The 14,356-nt window shown below is 32.9% G+C and overlaps 3 protein-coding genes and 1 pseudogene across 3 annotated transcripts; 3 read left to right on the forward strand and 1 right to left on the reverse strand.

The window, feature by feature from the left end:
• Nucleotides 1–822: 822 nt before the first annotated feature.
• On the forward strand, nucleotides 823–3,002 carry LOC114713610 (cysteine-rich receptor-like protein kinase 29; the record flags this gene model as incomplete). The annotated part of the gene is made up of 2 exons (XM_028898281.1): nucleotides 823–1,520; nucleotides 2,944–3,002. Coding segments are annotated over 2 exons (757 nt in total), but the record flags the coding sequence as incomplete, so codon positions are not given.
• Nucleotides 3,003–3,696: 694 nt separating this feature from the next.
• On the forward strand, nucleotides 3,697–5,640 carry LOC114713583 (cysteine-rich receptor-like protein kinase 10; annotated as a pseudogene).
• Nucleotides 5,641–6,574: 934 nt separating this feature from the next.
• On the reverse strand, nucleotides 6,575–8,154 carry LOC114713607 (hydroquinone glucosyltransferase-like). Its single transcript, XM_028898277.1, has one exon. The coding sequence runs from the start codon at nucleotides 8,122–8,124 to the stop codon at nucleotides 6,688–6,690; it is 1,437 nt and encodes a 478-aa protein (XP_028754110.1). The 5' UTR covers nucleotides 8,125–8,154; the 3' UTR covers nucleotides 6,575–6,687.
• Nucleotides 8,155–12,139: 3,985 nt separating this feature from the next.
• On the forward strand, nucleotides 12,140–13,940 carry LOC114713585 (putative lipid-binding protein At4g00165). The gene is made up of 2 exons (XM_028898254.1): nucleotides 12,140–12,221; nucleotides 13,612–13,940. Exons 1-2 carry the CDS (start codon nucleotides 12,140–12,142, stop codon nucleotides 13,938–13,940), a joined length of 411 nt encoding a protein of 136 aa, XP_028754087.1.
• Nucleotides 13,941–14,356: the final 416 nt, after the last annotated feature.

Here is a 14,356-nt window from a genome sequence, read left to right on the forward strand (position 1 = left end):
TTTTTAATTTTTAAATTTTTTATATAATATAATGTTATTAATTCTTACATTGTTAATAATATTCCAAATATTTAGTTATTATTATCATTTTAAAATTTAATTTAGTTTAGACAAATAATATCCAATTAAATTTTTAAAAAATGGGATTATTTGGACTTTAATAATGATTTGATTTATATTATATGCGTTGATATTTAAACTATATATATATTTGATAATAGAATATTTTTATACTTATATAACTTGTGATTCTATATTTGAATTAGAAATTCATGAGTTTAACAACAGTATTTCTCACATTAAAGTAAAATAATAGTTGATTGCAAAATTTAAAAATAAAATTCTTATAAAGAAGAAAAACTTGATATTTTGTTACGAAAGAAAAGCATACTTATGAAGAAAAAAATTAATTATAGTGATGATGAGTTTTTCAAAAGATTAAGATAGTGTTTATTTATGCACAATTGCATTATAGATAAAACTTTTAGAGATGTTGTATCTTGTTAATGAATGTTTTAGATGTTCTTAGATGTTGATGAATATTTATATATGATAATATTTTATAATTTGTTACTTATTTATTATATTATGTCTTTTATTAATAATTCATTGTTTATTTTTATATTATACAAAATATGATAAATATAAAAATGGTATTTTACTTAAACGGGCCAAAAGCCCGTGGGCCGACCCTGGCCCTGTAATTTAAGGGCCTGGGCCTAGCAAATGGGATTTTTAAAATTCAGCCCTGGAGGACCGGCTTTTCGCCATCATTCTCACTACTGCACAGCAAAACTTTCTACATCATTTGTGTTTCAATAGTGCTGGTAACTACACAAACACAAGTTCCTACGACACAAACCTTAAAACCCTTCTTTCTAATCTCACTTCCGACCCAAAAATTGATTATGGCTACTACACTTCCTCTGAAGGCCAAAACCCTAATAGGGTCAACGCCCTTGGACTGTGTAGAGCAGATGTTAAGCCAGATTCTTGTCGTAGTTGCCTCAACAATGCCACAATCCTTCTACGAAAGCTATGCCCAAATCAGAAAGAAGGATATGGATTCAATGATGGGTGCATTTTACGATACGCTAATCGTTCCATGTCTGGGATAAACCAAGACCCTAATTATTTATACTACATGTGTAACGGAAATAATGCAACAGACGACAAGTACAATGAAGTTCTTGATGGTCTAATGCGAAGGCTGAGAAGTAAAGCCGCTGCCGGCGATACTCGTCGTAAGTTTGCCGCTGGTACGGCGGCAGCTTTGTTTCAAACTGTGTATGGTCTTGCTCAGTGCATTCCTGATTTGTCTGAGCAAGATTGCGGCGACTGCTTGGAGAAGGCGATTGCGAGCATTCCCAGGGTTTGTAACAACAAGATTGGTGGGAGGATTATCAAACTGAGTTGCAATGTTAGATATGAGAATTTTCGATTCTATGATGTTGCGGTTGTCGATTCATTATCTTCATCTCCTCCAGCTGCTTCACCATCCAACACGTCTTCCCCACAAGGTACTGTTGATCTTTATATGATAGATACTTCCATGTGTATTTTAAAAATATTCTATTTGATCACCATGCCAATCTATATACTACCTCCGATCCTTAATATAAGACCCTGTTTGACTTTTATTTTGGTCCTAAATATAAAACCCAAATCCACTTTGTCTCTCATATTTATGTTTTTTTTTCCAAGATAGTCCTTCTAATAATTGTAGTTCTAACCAATATAGTTTATTAGTAAGGATATTTTAGGAAAGGCAATACCTATTTATTATAAATAACTAACTTAACTTCTTTCCTTAATCTCCTCAAATTAGTCAACTGGGTCTTATAATTAGGACCGGAGGTAGTATGTTCATTTAATGCTAAATAATAACAAAGGGAGAAATCAACCAACAAGTTGGTTAAGATGGTAAGTGCTTCCATAAGAAGAAGAACACAAGTTTGAATACAGGGAAACATACTTATTAGAAGAACTTTAACCTTAACGCTCCCAACAGATATTAGTTTCAAAGTCTAAAATAACTTGAGAATATTTTGAGTTATACAAGGGGGAAAAAAGACAAAGGGAGAAATCATACACAAGGACAACTTATATATAAGAATTCCAAAATGATCACTGGAAATAGCTTAATTCCTTTCAATTATTTTGGGACTATGCTATAACTTCTTTTTTTCTTAAATGACTTAATTGCCTTCTACGAAATTTTTGTGAAATTGGCTATTACTATCTTAGTTGTAGTTGTTATTCGATAAATTAAACTTTTTACTTATTAAACTTGTTGTCATTCCATTTTTTTTTCCTTTTTCAAATTTCAAATTAAGGATATTTAAGTAATTTTACTATAAAATTTAATCCAGGACAACTCCTTAGGGACGTTACTGTAAGTAATTAGATATTTTAAGGCCCAGAATTGTTATTTACAGATCTGTGAGATATTTTTGTATCTTTTTCCCAATAGATAAGACTTATAACCCATAGTCCATACATCAGTTTATATATCTTCTAATTAAATAATAAACTGATCATTTTATGAGTTATAAATAGTGTAGTTAATTTTCCCTATCAATTGTGTGAGTATACATATATATGCGACCTCAACTTCAGAGTGAAAAGACAATTATTTATATAAGTTATTACCTAACTATCACATGCTAAATAGCACTCATTTATAAATATATATATATATATATATATATCATATCTAAACTCTTGCCATCAGGCAATTATTATTTATGTTAAATTTGTAAAGTGTGCTCACATGGTAAATAGTACCTTATCCCATGTTGATTAACGTAACACTGTATAGTTTAATACTATGCTTAATTAGGAATCCAATGTTAGTTAATTAACTTGAATAATCAACAAACGTGATTTATTTCCCAAATTCGCATAAGTTTTTTTTCCCTCTTTCTTTTTATGTCATGGCAGGAACTTCTGCTTCACCTAAAGCTTTGTCTTCCCCAGAAAGTACTTACTCCTCTTTCTAAATTAATAAAGAAATTTCCTCTCTTTTTTTTCAAGGCAAAGAAGCAATTAAAGCAATTACTCTTCCGTCCTCTATATGTATGAGAAATTTATTTAGAAATGACATATTTATAAGAGTAACTAATATCCTGTTTAACATTTTTAGTATTATTTTTTTGTTTTTCCCAAATTAATTATCCGTTAGTCTCACTTTATTGATTATACACATATTACCTTTAATCAATATTAACCTAATTTTTATCTATGTAATTCAGTTATTACTATCTTATACAAAGAAGGAGTATTAAATAGTATGAATTTTGTTTTTGCAATTTTCTCTCTGTATCTTGTCAATAAATATGTTAATTGGCTTCTGATCTTTCTTTTGTTTTTTCTTGGGGGTAAGGAAATGGCAACAGTACATCAAGAACAGTCATAATCGTGGCTGTGTCTATTGGTGCTTTTATCGCGATTCTTGTATTGATCTGCATCTATTTTATGGTTCGGAGATCGAAGAAAACAATTGAAAGTAAGCCAAAATAATGTTTTCTTTGAACATTGTTAATTTTAATGGGGGTTGCTTGGATCAAAACTATGGTTTTAAAAATACTTTTACGTTATACGAAATAAATATGTAAAAAGTTTATCTCGATTTGTGAAAAAGTACTTTTAAATAGGACTTTTAAAAATCACTTTTTTTTTTATCATGATAATGGATAAAGAAGTTCAGGTACATCTTTTGTTTGACTTTTTTCTTAGCTGATCAACCTGAAGCAAAGGATGATGATGATGAAATTAAACCAATTGAGTCACTGCAATTTAATTTCAACACCATAAGACTCGCCACAGATAACTTCTCTATTGCCAATAAGCTTGGACAAGGAGGGTTTGGATCAGTATATAAGGTAAACAACATTAAATTGTCATGTGTGTGTGAGTGTGCGTGTAGTCTGGTATTGATTAAATAATTGCACGCCCCAACTCTAATAAATAATGCAGGGCAAGCTTCCAAATGGGCAAGACATTGCTGTTAAAAGGTTGTCCATGGATTCCGGCCAAGGAGATTTAGAATTTAAAAATGAAGTGCTTTTGGTGGCTAAACTCCAACATCGCAATTTAGTGAGATTATTGGGCTTCTCCTTGGAAAAGAAAGAAAGGCTATTGGTATATGAGTTTCTTCCCAATAGAAGCCTTGATTACTTATTGTTTGGTAAGTTATAGGGATGTTTTTGTCTTAATTTGATGCATGGTGCTTCTATTCTTTCGTTTATATTGGAGGAAAATCAAAATGCATATTGTAGACGTAGTTTCAATGGATCATAGCCTTAAATAGATATGAAAATATTGCAGATATGAATGAGAGTGTTCATTTGAATTGGGTTATGCGCCACAAAATCATAGGAGGCATTGCTCGTGGCCTTTTTACCTTCATGAAGATTCAAGATTACGTATTATTCATCGAGATCTCAAAGCAAGTAATATTCTTTTAGATGAAGAGTTAAATCCCAAAATATCAGATTTTGGTATGGCAAGACTATTTGTTGTTGACCAAACTCAAAGCAATACCAGCAGAATTGTTGGAACTTAGTAAGTATATCGCTAGCCTTATTATCAATCAAAAATCACAATACTTATTCACAACTAACACATCTAACTAAGCTCATTATTATCTTGACATTTAGTGGATATATGGCACCAGAATATGCAATGCATGGACAATTCTCCATCAAATCAGATGTTTTCAGTTTTGGCATATTGGTTCTAGAGATTGTAAGTGGCAAAAAGAACAACAGTGTCTTTGATGAAGAGAACGCCCATGATCTATTAAGCTATGTAAGCCCCTTTCCTCTTTTCACTCATGCATACATGTATTTGTCATCTTTCAATACATACACATAAAATTAAGATTGTAGGGTAGAAGAAAGTCAAAGAGAACACTCAATGAAATTATTAAGCAGGATTTTTCATTTAGTAACCTAACCAAATATTTGATTGTTAATAGAGTTCAAGGCTTTATACAATCCATGTAGCCGACCCCATTTAGTAGGACAAGATTTTGTTGTTGTGGTTGTTCTATGTATCATGACTAGCTCACATGTAATTGTAAAAGTAGCTTGGGATTAATGTTTATCATTGATGATAAACTTTTTGTAGGCATGGAAAAATTGGAGAGACGGGACGGCTTTCAATTTAGCAGATCCTATATTAAACAATGGTTCAAGAAATGAAATAATGAGATGCATCCATATTGGGTTATTATGTGTTCAAGAAAATGTGGCTGATAGGCCAACCATGGCTTCAGTTGTAGTTATGCTGAATAGCTACTCTTCCTCTCTTCCCTTTCCTTCAAAGCCTCCACTTTTAATAAACACCAGAGGTTCATCAGAGATACATTTAAGGGAGTACAGTTCAGAAGCAACAAGATCAAATGAAGGAGGAAATAACTCTATTCAACAATCAGTAAATGAAGCATCAATTACTGAACTATATCCACGTTAGATTTTTGTCTTGCAGTTGAAATTCATAAGCACTAATGGGGGCCTAATACGTGCTTGCCTTGAGCATTATGTGGATATTTGGTAAGTTTTGAATCAAAGTGTAATTTTGCAAAACTATTGGGTAAAAGCTGCAATTATTGAAAATTCCCCTTGTTTTTTTATAGCCGTGGTTTAATTTTAATTAGATGATAATTTCTTAGCCATTGATCCTATTTTTGAATAAATATATTTCTTTATTTTCTTTTTACATTAAAGAGTTTTGATGATTTGGGTCAAGAGAGATCATAAATGTCAAGGCGTATGCACATTATTTGAATTTAAAATAGAGATAATTGCAGATTGCCCGCTTAATTAATAAAGTTATGGATAAAGTTTTTAGACTAATTTTTGTTTTATGTTTTTTTTTTTGCCATCTTGGATTAATATTTGTTGGCCTAATAAATATATTTTTATCATGCAAACAAATTAATCAAGTTATTTGGTGATCTAATTCTTAATGTATTATTTATCCAGAGCAAAATGTTAGAATGATATGATTATACAACTTCTATAAATGACTTTACTACTCAACAAACATTTATAAGCTAACAATTTCACTACTCAACAAAATAAGAAAAATGATACTCCTCCGGTCCTTAATATAGGACCCAATTCTTGAGTTGGTTTTGGTCCTAAATATAAGACCCATTTATCATATTTATCAATTTTCTCTAAATTACCCCTATAGATACTCCCTCAACCATAATCAAATAGAAGAGGGAGGGGAGGTATTAAAAAAGATGATTATGGTGTTTTAGGAAAAATGTGTCACTTTTCTTATAATTAATTAACTTACCTAACTTCCTTAATCTAATCAAATTAGTTAAATGGGTCTTACATTAAGGACCAGAGGAGTATAAAAATTTATAAATTATATAATTATTAGGTTCCTCTAACAATTTCACCTAAGGTGGCAGAGTCACTACCCACGATCTTGATTTTTGGAGACAGTTTTTTCGCTTCAATAAAATTTACTAGCAATCTAAATAAATATGGAAATGACAATAAAAAATATTCGACAAAAGCAATAAAAGTTTGTTTCTACTATTTCTTTCCCCACAACAATTTTTCTGATTTTGGATTGACCAAGAACCAAATTTAATATTCCAATACGAAACAATAAGCTAGAATCAATAACTGGAAAACAAAACCAAAATATTAAAAAAAATTATCATTTTTCAATCCCACCAAAATTTTTCCACTTGAGTGCCATTTGACAGAGTATTTTTGCAGAGGAACCAAATTCTTCACTCAGTGCATTAGCAGTAGCATCATTTAAATCCTTCATTCTTGCACGAATCTCTTTACCTTCTTCACCTTCCATCAAACTCTCTATCAATTTTGCAATTTCTTCCCTTTTCACCATGCCATTTTCGTTAACCTGTGGCCTTAATGCCACCTTCAGGCCATTGGTTACTAAAACAGCATTCATTCTCTGCTCTCCAAACAATGGAAAAGCTATCAATGGCACTCCCTTCTGTATGCTCTCAAGAATGGAATTCCAACCATAATGACTCAAAAACCCACCAATTGCTTTGTGGCTAAGTATTTGAATTTGAGGTGCCCATGAAGGAATGACCAAACCTTTGCCTTTGATTCTCTCCAAAAACCCTTCTGGTAAGAAATCTAAAGGATTCCTGTTTTCAAAACCAAGATAAGTGGCACTAGCAATTTTACTTGGGGCTCTCACAACCCATAAGAACTTCTTACTACTTAGTTCCAACCCGAAAGCAAGTTCATTAAGTTGATCTTGAGACACTGTCCCTCCGCTCCCAAATGAAACATATAGAACTGATCTGGCATTTTGATTGTTCAACCATTTTAAACAATCCGATCCGTTAATATCTTGCTCACTACATAACCCACTTTGTAATATGGGTCCTACGGGGTAAATCTTGGGCTTTCCTTTGAACTCTTCTTGTAAGGCTTTAATTGTCTCAGTTTCCAATTCTGAGAAACTATTAACAAGAACTCCATCAGCATGACTGATTCTTCTGCAACGCTCAAGAAATTGCTCGTAAACTATGTTGCTTCGATCTTGAAGAGAGTCTATGAGATCTCTTCCCTGTATTGGCACACAGCCTGGCATCTCTATGGGATCTTGTAGGTCTCTGAACTCCACAGAGATTGTCTTCTCCAACATTGGTGCACGCAAGTAAAGAGATGAAGCCATGGCAGAAAAGGGGCAGTATACATAAGATAATATATTGAGTTCGGAAGCAATTTCTAGCGCTTCCAAGGCAAAAGGATCAGCAACCAAAGCTGAAAGGCCGTCTCTTGAGCTCAAGGATTCCAATTCCTGACGAATATATGGCAGTGAGAGAGTCACTACGCGTTGAATTTGGACTGCAATATGAACTGGCTGATCGTTTTGGTGAGCAATAATGTCTTTTTCATGAACTGGTGGGAGAAAAATGGAATGTATATTTGAAGGAAGAGTTTGAAGGTAGGCTATGGAGGAAGAGGAAGGAGACCCAAGTGTGGGAATGATGCAATTAACATGAAAATCTGGGAATAGCTGAACAAGTCGCTTGGAGAACTCAATAATTGGGACAAGATGGGTGAGTCCTGCACTGGGAATAACGGCTATGTGAGTTTTTTTCTCCATGGAACTTAGCTCTCAGCAATTGGCTTTTCTTCTAAGTTATCGATTGCTTTGGTGGGCAACAAAGTTTGTTAATCTATTTAGTATGTGAAAAAACATGCTATGGGGAAAATGAATGGTTCGCCTGCAAATTCTTTGAATCTTCCTGAATTGTCATTTGGTTGCATACGAGTCAAAATGAAAGTTCTTTTCTTTCATATTCTTCTCTCCACTTTCTTCCCTCTCATTCTTCGATCTTAGTTGAAATTGGAGTCATAAATTTCGGCGGCCATCATGTTCATCAAACATAATAATTCATTAATTTACATGGAACTCAAAGTAACGTTTTATGACGGTATAACTCAAAATTCAAAGGTTGCTATTACTTGGATAAACAAGCAAAAGGAAATTAATGTTTGACATGTATGTCACTTATATGCTTGTTTGCATATCGAATGTGTTTTGATATTATACTACTACTTCCTATCTTTGATGTGAAAGCCAGTTAGAATTTGGATTTGATCATAAATATAAAACCTTGCCTACTTTATCTTCCAAATTTATAATTTATTATCTAAAATATCCATATTGATTATACATGTTAAAGGTTTCCTATTTAAGAGTAGTTATAGTTATGCTTTCATAGAATTAATTTTTTTTCTCTATGTCTAAATATATGTTTTAAAAGATAGGGGGTCGATAGGGATTTTCTCAAAAATCCTAGCTTGAACTTTGATCACCATTATATATTTACAATATTTCACAAACTAAATATCATTTTGACATGAACTTATTTCATTTAACGGTGGATTTATCTATTCCAAAACAAATCATTCCTTATGAAAAATTTTCAAATGAAAAGGCTTTAATTATTTGAAATTTAATAGTAAAATAATATGGATTTTACATTACGACATTTTGACACGATTTGATTATATATACGACAAACACATTACAACAAGTTAATATAATTTTTGGCCGATCAAGTTTGCTCTTATTTTGATTTTGATATCTAAAGTTTTAAATCCTAAGTTTTCATCCCTCAAGTTTCTTTTCATTTAAAACATCAGTCTCTATAATTTAATAAAAATTCAAACTATTTTGTCTTTTAAGAGACTAAAACTTATGGTTTGAACCTTAAGGAACTAAATTAAAAGTGAGAACAAACTTGAGAAACCAAATACTCCTCCGGTCTTTAATATAAGACCTATTTAACTAATTTAATGAAATTAAAGAAGTTATATAAGTTAATTAATTATAAGAAATATAACATGTTTTTCCTAAAACACCGTAATCATCTTTCTTAATATCCTTTCTTCTTCTTCTACTTAATTATGGTTAAGGGAATGTCCATAGGGATAAGTTAGGAAAAACTGATAAATATGAGAAATAATTCTTATATTTAGTACCAAAATCAACTCAATAATTACGCTATATATTAAGGACCGGAGGAGTATTATATTAACCCTATTACACCAATAATAATAACTTTGGTAATATAAAACTTGTTTTATTGACAAACTAGACACTTATCACGTACAATTCTATCATCAGCAGATCATTTGTCGAATTCCGAGTTGGAACGTTGAATAATGTATGCCCAATTAACTAAATAGAGCAGCTGACTGATAAGAATTGCAAACGGGTCGATTATTGTGTGGAAAACATTGTCTGGTTGTTCCATCTGCTACTAATCAACTATTGGCCTTTAAATAGTCAATTGTGACGCCCACAGCAGTTGCCCGTTTGCGTCCAACAACCGCTAGTGCGGCATAAAGGCTTTTTCACACTAGCTGAATCGAATTTGGGAGTCAACTGCCCCATCTCTGCTGCTCTTTTTATTACCCTTCAATTTTCTTGTACTTTCCAAATATGTTTTTTTGCTTCTTTTTATGATTAAATTCTGCATAAAATGAATGAAATTTTAATATCTTATGGACAAAAAATGTACTATTTTCAATTTTTTATGATTTTTCAAAGAAAAGGTACTCTACAATTTGTTTAGTTTCTTTTTAATTTATATGCAAATTTCTTGAAAAATCATTAAAAAAAATTGAAAACAGCACTATCTTTTACTAATGAGATATGAAAATTTCACTCATTTTATGTAAAATCTAGTGATAAAAGAAATAAGAGAAGAAAAACATTTGGGAAGTGGGAAAAATTGAGGTGTATTAAAGGTTTCTTGTAAAATATGCTAATAGTCTATAAATGAATCGTTTAAGAATTGGTGCAATAACCTGTGTTAGGAAATTATAATTTTCCTATGAGATCATCGAAAACAGAACACTTTTTTTCCTTTTTGAAAAAATACGTATTAGGCAAAAGAATATACACACACTATACTTGTGGAGAGAGTTCCAATGTGAGAGTAGATTTTGTTCTCTAGCCTCCCATACGCCAATATACACACTCCACGTGACTACAGGTAAAACTAAGAATGTTCAAAGTAGGCCTATCGTGATTCCGACCATATTGGGACAGGTCTCAAAATTTTTTGAAACGGGACAAATCAAAATTAGACCAAAAATAGGATTGAGATGGGATGGGGTAGTAGTATTTTTCTTTTTTTTTTATCATATTATAATTGTTGGATACTTAAATATTAATTTTCCCCAAATGCAAAACTTTTTGTATTGGAAGATGTATAATTCATGTCGTCATCTTCTTCAAAGCGTAGTCCAGAGAAGCAGCTTAGAAAATTTTAATTTTTTGCTATAATGCAGCTTATTAAGCTGGTGGTAAAGGCAGGAAGAAATATTTTATTCAGACATATCAAGGGAAAAAAAAATTTCGCTCGGAATGGTGAAAAGAAGGGTTACTATAAATTTTAATCACTCAAATTTATTCTTATTTTGGTTTTGGTCTCTCAAATTTCAAACCATAGGTTTTGGTACCCCAAAAGGCAAAATGGTCCAAATTTTTATTAGATTATAAAAGCCAATGTTATAAATAAAAATAAACTTGAAGGACCAAAACTTATGGTTTGAAATTTGATGGGCTAAAATCAAAATGAAGACAAACTTAAGGGACAAAAATTTGCATTAACCCAAATAAATTCTAGAATTATTATGCTACTAATTATCATTATTTTTTTTTGGTACATCAGAAAACAACCTAAAGAAAACTCCTTGGGATTAAAACCCAAACAATCCTTTTTCACTAAAATTCTCATATCACTCGGACAGATATCAAAATAGAAGGAAACAGAGATCCCCTGTTTGGCTAGAGCATCAGCAACTTCATTAGCCTGCCTTCCAATAGAGCACAGCTTGATCTTCCACTTGTACTTCAGCAAACTATGAATCTGCATCAACAAAAGGCTACAGCAGTAGGTGGGATCATTATCAGCTAGATAATCAGTCAAAGCCTTTGCATCAGATTCAAGTATAACCTTCTTGAATCCAAAATCCCAAGCTAACTTCAAGCCCTTAAATATGGCCCAAGCTTCAGCCTCAAGGACACACTGCATGAACCAATCTGAAAAGAGAAACCAACAATCCAATTCCCACAACGGTCTCTAATAACACCTCCACAACCAGCTTTCTTGGAGGATTTTGAAACAGCACAGTCAACATTTAATTTGAACCATCCTTGAGGTAGAGGAGACCAAGAAACAGAGCAAGCCGTAGACTCCTTCACAGCATGTTTTATTGGTTCAGTCACAACTGTAAAATTCTGCCAGCTATGATTGATCACAGCAGGAGAATCTATAGGCTTTACAAAATTAGCATTAAAAGTTGCTTTATTCCTCCAAAGCCAAAGCTTCCATAATGAAAATCCCCGGCCCAAATTCCAATCATCATTCCCATCAAGACCCATGTTTACCTGAAGATTAGGGCATTAATCCACTCTCTCAAAGATGTCGGGAAAAAAAATCTATTCACATATTTATGATCCACAAGAGAGTTCCCCACAGATTTTGCATAGTCACAGTCTCTAAGAACAGGTAAAATGCTTTCCACATCATTGAGGCATTAAGAGCACAAAGTAGAACATTGGACCATCTACTACTCCAAAGATTTGCAGGAAGTCTACCATGAAGGACTCTCCAAATGAACACCCGAACCCTTTCAGCACCTCTCCATTTCCAAATAAGTCTATAAATCGAGCTATAGAGAGTAGTAGGATTCTCCTCGATAAGAAAATAAGCACTCTTTATACCGAATATACCAGCCTTTGAAGCTTTCTAAAACATCCTCCCCAGCAGAATCAAAAGGGGGCATAACACTGGTAAGGCTAGCAAAAACGTTTGACCTGAACCACATGAAGCAACTTTGAAAAATCCCACGTACCATTACCAACCCAATCAGCCACAACGCTATTTTGTTCTTCAGATAGATCCCTTAAGCAAAGAAACAAAAAAGATACTTTTAAAAGGGTCAAGCCCAAAAAATTAAAAATTAAAAAAAAAAAAAAGATCCATTGAACAGCCCACCTGCAAGGCAAAAAATGTTAAAAAAAAAAAAGAAAAATACAGGACAGGACGGGACATTAGACAGATTTTGTGTCCCATCCTTATTTATCGGGATGGGCTTGTCCCCATCTCGTTTCATGAGCAGCCCTAAGTAAAATTGATCCCACCAAGATTGTAATGAGTGTAAGTTTAAAGGGAGAGCTCTCAATCTGAAAAGACTAATCTATTAGAAGAGAGAGTGTATTGAACTTATAAACCCTAGAACACTTATAAGACTCCCTAGCGTAGGACTCATAACAATGCACTCCCCCGAAGGCTGAAGTTCCCGGGTGCTCAACTCTACGGCATTTCACTCTGTTTCCTATTGGTCAAAACCCTCTGCAAGTGGCTCTCTTTGATTGGTTGAGTCTTAATGAAATCACCAATGTGATAAGTATAAGATCAAAAGGAAAATCTTATCCTAAAAGACTAACATATTAGGAAGAAAAATCTCTTAAACTTATAAACTTCACGATACGTGTGGGACTCATAATAAAGATTTAAAATAAGTAGAGGGGGAAAGTACAAGACTTTTACGTAAAGATTTAAAATAAGGAGAGAGGAAAAGTACAAGACTTTTGCGTCATACATTTTTTTTCCACACTTATTTGCGCTTCAAACTTAGATGGGCTTGGGTTTTAATTTACCAAGGGTGAACTAGGCGTAAACCAACAACTTATACTACAAAAAAATAAAAGGGAATTAGTTTATGTCTGTTCACCATTTAAATCAAATTCACATGATTTTAAGGAAAAAGAAAGAGAAGGGAACAAAACAAAATACGGAAAATGATTTATATAACAAAAGCTGTGGTTTTTCCTCGTGCTTGATGCCAACAACACAGCAATCTAAATCAGCAACCATATCCATATACGGTTCAAACCTAGCCACGCAACTTCCACAAGCAAAATAGTCACAATAATATCCTTTAGAGCTATAAAATAATTCCAAAGCCATAACATAAACTTCAAGTGAGTGAGAGAAAATGATGAATCCAAAGCTATCTGCAAATATTATCCTCTCATTTTTCCTTATCTTCTTCCATTGTGTTGCAGGTTACAATCTCGCGTGCCCTCCAAACACTTCTTGTTCTTCTTCATCTTCTTCTTCTGCATCGAAGGCTGCAGAGAAATGCCCCATGGATACACTTAAGTTTGGGGTCTGTGGAAGCTGGTTGGGGTTAGTGACTGAGGTTATTGGGAGCAAACCAAGTGAGAAATGCTGCACTGTTGTGAAGGGCCTTGCAGATCTTGAAGCTGCACTGTGTCTGTGCACAGCCATTAAAGCCAATGTGCTGGGAAATAATCTCAAAGTTCCTGTTGCTCTTAGTTTGGTTGTTAATTCTTGTGGGAAGAAAGTTCCTGACGGATTTGTTTGTGCTTAATTAGAATTAAATGTTCTTGAGTGTATTTAATTGGATTAGATAATTGTAAAATTGTACTGGAGTAGAGAGTTGGTGACGCTTGTTTATATTTCATTTGAATTACTTTAGGGTGTTCCAAACTCTTATTTAGTTACTTTAAAATTTAACTGAACTCAGTTTGGAAAAACAAATTATTTGAAATTGATCTTCCTATATGTTTAGTAGTTTTATGTAGAATTATTGCAAGGCGTAGCAACCTGACTAATATTGTAGTGCCCTTTTTGTATGACACTTTCTTTCCTTCATTACGGAACGAGAGTGTCACTCTTGTTCAGCAATCAAAAATCATGTCTTTTTTTTAAAATTTTTATAAATCAATGGAGTCCTTTAATTACAAAAGTTATAAATAACCAATGAAATGGACGTAACGTATCACT

This window comes from Neltuma alba, unplaced genomic scaffold, assembly GCF_004799145.2.
Source record: "Neltuma alba isolate B1F8T4 unplaced genomic scaffold, ASM479914v2 tig00011439_pilon, whole genome shotgun sequence".
Taxonomy (NCBI): Eukaryota; Viridiplantae; Streptophyta; class Magnoliopsida; order Fabales; family Fabaceae; genus Neltuma; species Neltuma alba.

Bases quoted from the DNA above. Each gene is read 5' to 3' on its own strand.
- LOC114713607 (XM_028898277.1), bottom strand. From the start codon at position 8,124: ATGGAGAAAAAAACTCACATAGCCGTTATTCCCAGTGCAGGACTCACC.
- LOC114713585 (XM_028898254.1), top strand. From the start codon at position 12,140: ATGAAGGACTCTCCAAATGAACACCCGAACCCTTTCAGCACCTCTCCA. The intron at 12,222-13,611 runs GTAGTAGGATTC...ATTGTGTTGCAG, and splicing joins TATAAATCGAGCTATAGAGA to GTTACAATCTCGCGTGCCCT.